The 10,959-nt window shown below is 45.6% G+C and overlaps 3 protein-coding genes across 3 annotated transcripts; 1 reads left to right on the top strand and 2 right to left on the bottom strand.

Moving 5' to 3' along the window:
• The first annotated feature begins 4,616 nt into the window (after positions 1-4,616).
• ACRALDRAFT_1059255 (uncharacterized protein) lies at positions 4,617-5,140 on the top strand. The gene has a single exon (XM_071015999.1). The coding sequence runs from the start codon at positions 4,746-4,748 to the stop codon at positions 5,046-5,048; it is 303 nt and encodes a 100-aa protein (XP_070880081.1). The 5' UTR covers positions 4,617-4,745; the 3' UTR covers positions 5,049-5,140.
• Positions 5,141-6,673: 1,533 nt separating this feature from the next.
• Positions 6,674-7,633, bottom strand: ACRALDRAFT_1066561 (uncharacterized protein; the record flags this gene model as incomplete). The annotated part of the gene is made up of 2 exons (XM_071017361.1): positions 6,674-7,242; positions 7,318-7,633. The coding sequence occupies 2 exons, from the start codon at positions 7,631-7,633 to the stop codon at positions 6,674-6,676; spliced, it is 885 nt and encodes a 294-aa protein (XP_070880080.1).
• Positions 7,634-7,945: 312 nt separating this feature from the next.
• Positions 7,946-10,810, bottom strand: ACRALDRAFT_1038002 (uncharacterized protein). The gene is made up of 7 exons (XM_071015079.1): positions 10,274-10,810; positions 10,009-10,199; positions 9,518-9,929; positions 9,295-9,457; positions 8,548-9,216; positions 8,173-8,475; positions 7,946-8,107 (listed from the first exon to the last, which is right to left on the bottom strand). Exons 1-6 carry the CDS (start codon positions 10,666-10,668, stop codon positions 8,395-8,397), a joined length of 1,911 nt encoding a protein of 636 aa, XP_070880079.1. The 5' UTR covers positions 10,669-10,810; the 3' UTR covers positions 7,946-8,107; positions 8,173-8,394.
• Positions 10,811-10,959: the final 149 nt, after the last annotated feature.

Here is a 10,959-nt window from a genome sequence, read left to right as displayed (position 1 = left end):
GTTATCCCGATAAATCCGTCCGTTAAGCCTTAGGCTTATTATTATTTACTTTTTCGCTACTTTACTTATCCGAGCGGACCTTTTAGGATCTATTATTCTAAGAAACATTAAAAAGAATACTAAAAACGCGGATAGGTCCTTTTTATATTCCTCCTATTAATTAAATATAAGGAATATAATCAGGGCTCCGTCTTTTTTTAGTTTAGCTTTATATATCCTCCGATTAATTATCTTTACCTTCCCTTAAGCTCTGCGTTCACGGATCCTTATACTTAAACGTGTTAGTTTTATATATTATTTACTTATCTTAGGTTTTAGTGTATCGGACTTTATTAGAGGGATTAATAGCGATAGGGTAATACCGTGACTCTATTCGAGGGTAGCTATAACCTTAGAAGAAGTCTACGTATTCCTATTATTTACTTTATACATTAAGTGATCTAAGTTAAGCTTTAGACTAGGCGTATCTAGCGTGTTAAGCTTAGTGTCCTTACTATAGACCGCTATATTATTTTTTAAGGGTATAGTTAATACTTAGGCTTAGGTGTTTCGAGCATTATCCTTAGTTTTTTTTATTATAATCCGGGTTATTCCTATTCCTATATACGCGTAGTCGGTTAGGTGTTTCCTATAGTATTTAAAGTCTAGTCGCTATAGTTCGTGATAGTGTATACTAAGTGTCTATATTAGGATCTTTTTTAGGCCGTGTATTAGGGTCCGTTTCTAATACTCCCTTTACTTCTACCCCCGAGTTTAAACCCGCGGACTATACTTATTCTCTAGCAGTTACGCTCAACGTCCTTAGAGGCAGTACTTAAGGGATACATTCTGTGTTTTCGTCCTTTTCCTCCTTTTTAAAGAGTATAATCCACTTTCTTATCTCTGCCTCTTTAATTTACGATTCTTCTTCGAGCTTTAGGTTATAAAATATATACTCGTTAAAACGGATATTACGCGTTAAGATAACCTTCTAGAGCTAAGGGATCCAGATCCTATAGATATTATAGGCGATATATCCTACTAGGTATCTAATATAAGCCCTTAGCTTAACTTTATACGCTTTCTTATCCCTTCCCGCCTCTTTATCCCTTTTTAGCGGGTAAGCACGGTATCTATATACGCGTAATATACTTTAATTAGGGCGTAGGTCGGCGGTATACTCTTTTATCGGTAATAGTGTATTATTCCTAAACTATAAGTCTAGGACCTTAATTAGGGATTTCTATCCTAGGCGTTTTAAGGGACTTATATTAATAATTTTCGCCGCTGCCTTTATACTCTCTAGCTATATAAATTCAGGTAATCCTACTCTAATAAGTATTATATTCGACTTATTAACCACCTCTTATCCGGCTTATTCCGATCCTTTATTTAGTTTATAGGTGTATAAAGGTATAACTTCAGCTTCGATTCCTTAAAAGCGCTGCTATTATTAGAAATAGGTGTTTCCTAATATATATATTATAGCGGGCTTATTATTACTACGTATCTTATAGATTAGAACTAAGAATTATTATATAACCTAATTATCGATAGATATTAAAGCGTTATAGATTATAACGCCGTCTTTAGATATAATTAGTATTACGTAAATTTATCCGCTATATTCGTCCTTTACTATAAGGAGATATTATATACCGTTATAGCTCTTAGGTAGCTTTTAGAGGTCCTAATAAATACGCTAAAAGGGTTAAGGTAAGCGGTGCTTAGATTATCTCTATAACACGACTTATATAGCCTATATATATAAATATACCTCGTAATCTATCCGCTTAATTCCCTTAATTAATATATTCCTTATATTACGAATAAGCTCTTTTAGAGTATTAGGACCTAAATAGCCAGCTTTTAAGTACTATAGTTATTCTTTATCGACTTAGGGTCTTAGGTTATCTACTAAGGGCCTATAAATCTTTAGTCTTAAAAACCGATCTATTACTATAATAAGTATAAAGATAAAGTCGGTACTGATTAGAATTATATCTTAGATTATTATAGGAATAAAAGAGTAAGGGGAAATCTGTTTATACTCTAGAATCGTGATGTTATATCGATAAATTCATTTTAGTAAGATAACGCTATCGTTAGCCGTATTATAGTATAGTAAATAGTTAAACTTAGAATACTAGATACTAACTTTATATAGTAAAGCTTCCGAAACGATATTCGTGTAGAATCCCTTTATAACGACTATATTATTAAGCTTTAGGTCTGCTTTTAAAGTACCTGGTCCCTTATCTAATAAACCCTTAAAGATCCTTTTACCCTTCCTAATAATCGGAAATTCCGTTATACCTGATTTAACTATACCGTTATATAGGATAAACGATCCCTTAATAAGTAGATTAACCGAGTTAATAAGATAAGTTACGCCGTAATTATTAAGAAAAGTGCTTTTTAAGAGCGGATAATCGCTAATTCTAAGCGTGGAAAAGACTAAAGGAGGTTCCTTTTTATCGTGGAGAAGCGTTAGGTCTAGGATTATCGCGATAACTTTCCTAGGGTAGCTTCCTTTAGCGGTATCTTTACTCTCCGAGCTTAGACTCTAGCCTTTCTTTACTAGGTTATCCTTTAGATTCTTCTATTTTAGCCGTTAGATCTCTTTCCGGATTTCCTTAATATTATGCTCGCTTATTATATAATTAGGCTTATCGTTCTTCCCGGTTAGAGTATACTCTAGGCGGAAGTATTGCTTAGGTTTCTATTAGTAGGTTCGCTTATAGGGATAAGGAGAACCTTTCCTGTGTTTCCCTTTACCGTCTTTATCCTTATCTAAGCTTTCTCCTAGTATAATAAATACGCGATAACGCGTTCTATTAATAGCTAGGGCCTTAGAAATCGCTAGAAATTTATAACCGTAACTTAGAAGGTCTTAAATACCTTTATTATTAATCTCCTTAAGGACTAGCTTTTAACGCTTAGATTCGGCCTATACTAGGCTAAACCGGTATCTAACTACTTAAAGGAAGTTATATATAGTAGTTATTCCTTTAATATTAGCTATTTTATAGTATCTTATATATTAGAGAAAAGCTGCCTATTCGGTATACTAGGGATTAATCTTAGTATTAGCACGATATACGTCTTTAAGATAGCGATTATATACTTATCTAACTTTTTCCTTAGCGTAAAGAGGGCTTAGTGCGAAGATCTTTTTAACCTCCTTAATTAGTTATCGGTTAGAGAATATTTTCTGGATTACGATACGGTTTTTGGTGCTGCTTTTAGCTACGGTATTACTATACTTATCCTTAAATACCTAAATCGCGGTACTCTAGGCCTAAGTATACGCTATGGTTTTAACCGATTAGTAGATTAGTTAACGGACTTTATTAAGTAACTTTATTATACCTTAAATTTCTTAGTTTTTAATCATAGCACCTTTATATCCGACTTTATATTTTTATAGGCTTTATTCTTATCCGGAGCTATTAGTCTTCCTTAATTATCCTTAGTAGTTAAACGCTCTTAAATCTAATTAAGGGTTTCTGGCTTAGTACGCTTTAGGATATCGTCTAGGTAATCGGGTTTATCGGGATCCACGAGTTCCTAGACTTCTAGGGTGCGCGCTGCGTTCTATAGCTTAAGGATCTCATCCGACTATTAATTAGTGGACTCTAGGCGTAGTATCGATATACTATAATCCTTCGAGTCTATTTTCGATAATCTTCGAATAAGCTTTTAGTAAGGGGTTAGAGGCTTAGTACCGAGTTAAAAAGCTATTAGGCTGCTTAAAAAAAGAAAGATAAGCACTTAATTATAAAGTGATAGTCGTGTTAGAAGTTACTAGCGTTTATCTACTACCCGGGCTTATAACTATTATACTATATCTTAAGCACTTAAAAGAGAGGTAAAAGCGTTATATTATCTATCTTCTATGTGTATAAAGGAAAATTATATGCTAGGTCTAAATATATTATAAGATATACCCTCCGGATAATTATCCTTCCGATATAGGGCCATAACTTAATATTACCCAATAACAGTGGGTTTTCCTTCATTCAGTTCAACAAGTGGGAAGTGCAGACACATGTTTAATCACATGATAAATCACGTGACTTGGACTGAAATGTGGGGGTCGGACTCGTGATTCTATTGGTCCGGAACCGGATTATCGCCATGCCGAATAACATCACCAAGTCGATTGAGTTGATCGAAACAAGGCCTTAAGTTGATTGATTGAATTGAGTGAAAAAAGGCTCAAGTTGATTGATTGATTGACTGAATTGGTCGACCGGATCTGGTCGAATAGCAACGCTGCCCAGACTTATCGCCCACAAAAGCGTTACAACTTACGACATCCGATCAAGATGGTACACTTCAGGTGGACAAGGTCGCTTTGTACATCGAGCACGATTAGACACCCCCTTTCCACTTTTACTTGGGTTTCCAAGTCGAAGATACTAATATTCCGTCGTTCTTGCTCCAGAATGTCGGCGCAGCTATACCCTTGCGGCATTAACGCCGAGCCGCTGCACCGATATCAGCCAGGTGGCTACCATCCTCTCGGCCTAGGGCCCTAGGTGATTTCCTGCAGGATGGCCGGTACCAGGTCCTTCACAAGCTAGGATGGGGCAGCTATTCTACCACATGGGCCGCAAAAGACCACAAGTACATTGATCCATGTGGCACGGACTAAGAAGACCTTCTATTCCTAACTTGTATCTAGAAAAGACCGATATGTCGCCGTCAAGATCGTAGTCTCCGAGACGAAGCATAACCGCGAGCTCCAAGTCTTGTGGGCAATGTCCGCCCTTCCACGTCACCATCCTGGGTGGTCCCATGTCAATCAGATGCTGGATTCTTTTACCCTCGCCGGCCCGAATGGGACCCATGATTGCCTCGTTCTGGAGCTTCTAGGCCCTAGTGTGGCGGACATTGTTGAATTGTACTGCAAGCATGACAGACTCTCAGCGAGCCTCGCAAAATCTTTTGCTAGCCAGGCCATGCAAGGACTTGACTTCCTCGCGTGCCACGATATTGGGCATGGAGCTAAGTCTACCCGCCATACGAAGTATGTGCTTACGCCTTCTAATGCATCGTATTGACTTGGGTCCTTAGATCTTCACACCCGGAACTTGGCCATCACCGTACCCGGTCTAGAGTCGTTGGACGAAAGGGGCTTCTTTGAAAGGTTGGGAAGTCCTTATGCTAGCCCGGTGACTCGACTTGATGGCGAATGTTGGATGAGCAATGTCCCGTCGCACATCGTTCAACCCGCCTCGTTCCGAATGAAGGACATACTGCTATCATCGCCAACTGTAAAAGTAATCGACTTTGGAGAAACGTTCTTCAAGGATAGCGTCCCGGGTACACTGCACACGCCGCTCTCTGTACGTGCACCAGAGGTCATATTCGGAGACCCATTTGATCGTCGGGTCGACATGTGGAGCGCGGGCTGTTTAGTAAAGTCACCCAACTAATATCTCAACTCACAACGGGAGACGAACGCTAACTGGTACAGCTTTTCGAACTCGTCACTGGTCAACCCCCGTTCGATGTCACCATGATAACACCTCCGCTACTTGTTCAACAAATGATGGAGTTTGCGACTGACGGGCTGCCGCCGCGATGGCAAGGAAAGTGGCAAGCGATGCAAGAGGGTTTGTCCCATAGCGATGAAGAGGATAGCTATACGCTTCAGGGGTGGTTGGAAGAAGCCTACTTTGACGACTGTAAGCACTCTGCTTTCACAAGGGATGACATTGCCAAGGTGGGTAAATTGATCGAGCGGCTGTTGAAATTCGAACCTTCTCTAAGGGCTACGGCAAGCGATGTCCTTGCGGATGCCTGGTTCGAACATGGATAGCCTTTGGCGATATAAAGAGAGAACAACAAAATACTTGTTCACAGAAAGGGAGTCCCAACAAGTGATGTTGCCGCTCTTGGTGGATGCCTTGAGGAACGAAGTTCTGAAAAGACTCTTGGAGGACGCCACAAAGGGAAAGGCTCCGGTGGATCACACCACGCTTGGGAGCTGTCAGGCATTTACGCCCAAGGTCCCCGCAAGATATCGCAAAGTCGGGGGGATACGACGATTATATAATCACAGTGGTCCGTAATAGCTCCGCTCATCTCAGGTACTTCGGAACCTTTTAAGATTATTAATCAGCTCCTTTCGAGACGGTCCCTGTGACGTCAGTGAAGCTACTGATGAACTAGTTGGTCGCCCAAGACTTTATTTCTTTTCTTTTTCTTTTCTTTCCTATTCTTTCCTTTCGCAACACTTCCATTCCACATTGTTCGAGCCAGCACTTGAGGATCTCAAGTGCCAGAACCAATGTTCACACCTCGTCTAAATCACCATTACAGCTAAATCGTGTCGCATAATCAGGAGTCGTGAGATTTGGTCCTATCTGTGATTCTGTCTGTCTGCATACAGGCTGTATTTTCGTAATTTCCCTTCCGCATTCCCTGATGACTGCCAGTGTCGGCAACTATTAGATTAAATATTAAACATTAGCAGACCTTGAATGGCCCAATGCCATGACAAATTGCGTTTCACCTCTCCGTTCCATAGTCCGCAGATCCCTTCACAGCATTCCTGGTCCTCAGTCTCTCCTCGCCTTCTTGATATTTGACGAGCAAACCTGTCATCCACTAAAGGTCGGCCACACAAGTGACACTCCATCTAAGGCCGCCCGACGACCAAAGAAAGGAAAGGAAGATGGGCTCAAAACAGCAAGCCCAAGACGTAATTGACGAGCACGACACCCACCCAACCAATATCCTCCTCGGTAAACGGATTAGCAGGGTGATGCTCAACCTCCGACCCCATAAACTTGGGCCTCCAACGACACTCCTTGCCCTCGTGGCAGACCTGACACCCGCTGCAGCAGCGCCAGCCCCCCGTCTTGACAAGAGGCGAGTTGACCTGGTCGCGGCCGAAACCGACGCCGTAGCCGGTACGCCACGGTCCGTAGCGCCAGTTGGGCTCGGGGACGTACTTGGCCGGTCCGCCGCAGCACGTCTCGCCGGCGCCGCGGCAGAAGAACTCGTCGCTGCAGCAGGGGCCCGTGACGCAGGCTCCTCCGCAGTAGGTCGTGCCGTCGGGGCAGCAGTGGCGGCCTTCGAAACATTGGTGGCCTTTGGGGCAGAAGGCGCCCTTGGCATTGTCGCAGATGGAGACGTCGTTGGGGCAGCAGCCGGTGCCGCAGCAGGATGTGCCCTCGGGACAGCAGTGGCTGTTGCAAAAGGTCGTGCTGATGGGGCAGCTTTGCTCGTGGGAGAGCTTGCAGTCGGCTAGGGTACAAGTTAGCAGCATTCTTTTTCTCTTTTCTTTTACTTTTTTTGGGAGTCTCGGGTTTAGACACTTACTAGTATCAGAAGAGCAGATGAGCAGGAGCTCATTCTCTTCATTCATGACGGGGGACATGGCGGCCATGGAATCCTCCGCTGGCTCACTGAACACCAATGCATCCCGAACCAAGGCGAGACCCGTGGTGGGAGCCGGCTTGAGACCATCGATAACAGCCTGTCTGTCAAACGAAGCCACTTCGGCTGGATTGAAAGCCTTGTCGTAGAGGGGGTTGGGGAGAATGGGCTCCGGGTCACGGGCGAGTAGAGGTCCCATGGTGGTCAACCACTGCAGCCACGGGACCCCGAAGAGATTGAAGCCATAGTAGATGCGCATCTTGGGTCCTAGGCTTTCCGACGCTTGTTTGACCTTGTTGTTCCTCGGCAATAAGTTTCTGAAGGGAGAGGAAGACTCGTATGTTCTTATGCCGCTTTCTCTGTTTCTAGGAAAGGAGAGGAGGTTTGTCCAGGAGCAAGATACTGAAGAAAAGAAGACTAAAGGAAGAGAAGAAGAAAAGAACAAGAGGGTAGTTAGTTCCTGTAAAAGAATTGCTTTACAGTAATGACCTATACCGTGGCGGAACCCAGCGGAATCTTACCCCTAACGACTCGTCGCATTGAACATGAATGCACAGCATTTGTGAACCAAGGGTAAGAGAGATGTAATAGGTCTACTTGTATGCTGACTCCTTTCTTAGGTGAATGCAAAGTAAGAGGCTTTCACGTAAATTCTCAGCTTTCGACCAAGATACTAAGAGATCAAAGTCATGGTGCAGAGTGTCTGGTCCTCCTTGTGCGTTCAGTGCAGGTACTACAGCGTGCGTGTTAGTCTGAGATGGTTAAAGGCGTTGCTTGTTCAATATCTTGTTCACTTACACAACACCACTAGAAGTAAGGGATATAGCTACCAGTAGACCCATCCCTTAGGCAAAGGATGGCCGATGAAGGAGTAGTGTTGCAGCTGTAACATACCCTTACCCTGTCCTATCATGGCCATATCTATCCATCATCATCATCATCTGTCGTACCGTCTTCATGTCTTTGTATACGCTCCACCAAACTTGCATCCATCCCTTTTTCTTTTCTCTCTACATCACTCTAATTCTTCCCAGCGTCTTCCTTCAACGAGACAATCTTGTTGAGAATAATCTTGTCGTCTGTCGAGTCCGAGTCCATAGCCTGATTTAGTCGTTTCGTTAATTCGAATTCCATCCCTGGTTGACACGCCATCACAGACAAGAGACAACTTACAAAGTAGGCAATACGCATGGCCTGGAACCGCACACCCTCGGGTCCAGTCCGGCCCTTTTCGCACTCGCCAGCAGCCTCGGGCCACGGCGCGCGCCGTCTCACCTCGTCGATGCCGCTCTCAATAATGGCATCCGGGTAAATCACCTCGCTTTCCGGGTTAATGTCGTTGAGGAACCCGCCCTCGGCATCGTCCGGCCGCTCGCTCTTGAACAGCGAGTTGTGCACTCGCGCCTCGACCCTCTTGGAGCCCTCGGTCCCGACCCAGGTGATGAACGCCTTGGGCTTCTTCCCTTCCTTGTCGAACACGGCCCGCACCTCGGTGATCTTGCCCGTCGCTTCGTCCTTGGTGAACGACGTCGCCTTGATGGGGTACGGCGCGTTCATCAGGCCCACCGTCTTGCCAGGCGCCAGCCGGAAGTAGTCCTTGCTGTCCACCTCGCGGAAATCGGACCGGTCGATGTAGACGGTGGGGGTGAACTTGACCTTGTGAGACCCCATGGACGGATCCTTGGGGGAGAAGGGGAGATCGAGGTCAAGCGTCTCGGTGGCGTCTTCAATCACCACGGGGATAGGGTCCAACACCATCATGAGACGGGGCACGGTGCGCTCGAGGTACCTCCGGATGCTCTGTTCAAACCGCTTGATCTGGATCGTCGTTGTCGAGGTTGTCTTTATGACGTTAGCCTTTTCTTTTTTTTTCCCTTTTTGGGCACATCAACACAAGAAAGGTGGCAAAAGGTAACTTACCACGCCGAGTTCAGAAACGAAATCAATAATGGCCTGAGGCGGTATACCTCTCCTCCTCAGAGCCACAAGTGTGAACAGCCGTGGATCGTCCCAGTCGCGGACGTGGCCTTCGTCGACGAGCTTCTGGATCTTACGCTTGGATAGCACGGTGCCGGTAATGTTTCTGAAAGCGGTCAGCATGGTCTTATGACAGGGCATGTGAAGAAAGGACCAGAGAACTTACAGGCGACCATACTCCCGCTGCATGGGTTCGTAGACGCCCAGAACCTTGTTAAGCCACTCATACGACTGGCGCGAGTTGATAAACTCGGTGGTACAGAGGCTGTGGGTAATGTCCTCGAACGAATCGCAGAGGCCGTGGGTGAAGTCGTACGTGGGGTAGATCTTCCAATCCCAGCCGGTCCGGTGATGCGGCGTGTCCGACTTGATCCGGTACGCGGCCAAGTCCCACATCTGAGGATTGCCGTCCTCAATGTCCATTTTCATGCGCAGGAACGCCTCCCTGGGCTTGTACACCCCGTCACGCATGTCCCTGAACTTTTTCAAGTTCTGCTCGACTGTCTGGTTGGCGTCCTCGCAGCGGTACCGTGGTGTGGCGCCCTTTTCGCCTCCTCTCTGAAGTTTAATTTCGGTGTCTGTGCGATACGACTAAGCGTCAGCCCAGGGGGCGTAAAACAACGAAAACAAAAGGAGGGGTGGAGGGCTGAGACGGACCATTGCAGTGGCACACGTACGCCTTCTCCAAGGTAATCAGTTTCTCGGCCAGGTCGTACAGCTTCTGGAAGTTGTCGCTCGAGTGGGTGATCTTGTGCGGGGTGAAACCCAACCAGCGCACCATGTCCTCGATGGCGGTGAAGTACTTTTCCTCTTCTTTTTCGGGGTTCGTATCATCGTATCGAAGGTAGCTAAACGCGAGAGAAAATCGTGTTAGTGATTGGCGACGCTCACCCGGAGGAGGGGTAAAAGAACGTGTTCGCACCAGACACCACCGTGGTATTTCGCAAAGCCAAAGTTGACGGCAATGGCTTTGGCGTGGCCGATGTGGAGGAAACCATTGGGCTCGGGCGGGAATCGAGTGACGACGGGCTTGATGGGGCGCTCCTTGAATACGTCGTCGAGGAAGCCCTGCTTGAACATGGCCTCGGAATCGATGACGGCGTCCTCTTCCTTGGCTGGCTTGGGGGCTGGCTTCTTGTTGGATCCCCCGGCAGCCGAAGCGACGGCCGCCTTTGCTTCCTTGGCCTTTGCAATGGCCGCCTTCTTGGCGCGTTTGGCCTGGCGTTTCTTCAGCTCGCTCTTGCTGACCATGTCGCCCGTTTCCTCATCGAGATGGAGCTTGGCCGCCTGCTCGGCGACAGCTGCCACGTCGGCCATGATGTATGTGTTTGCTGGTTTATCTTTGGATGGAGAGGTCTTCGTCGTTGGAGTGTCTGCTCTTGGTATGTGGTGTACTCAGTATGAATAGGTGGACGCGAGAGACTCGTCGAGCGCAATTGGCTTGATTGCACCTTGAGAGATGGGGAAATGGAGGGGTCAACCGTCCGTCGACAAGGGCAAAAATAGGACTGAGTACGTTGTACATGGCGGGGCAAGTTGAGTCACCTGAGATGATAAGATAAGGATAACGATAAGATTAAGAGCTTGGGCCATCACAAATGGCACACG

This window comes from Sodiomyces alcalophilus (genome assembly GCF_042370955.1).
Source record: "Sodiomyces alcalophilus JCM 7366 unplaced genomic scaffold ACRALscaffold_1, whole genome shotgun sequence".
NCBI lineage: Eukaryota > Fungi > Ascomycota > Sordariomycetes > Glomerellales > Plectosphaerellaceae > Sodiomyces > Sodiomyces alcalophilus.
This window is presented reverse-complemented; position numbering and strand designations above follow the sequence as displayed.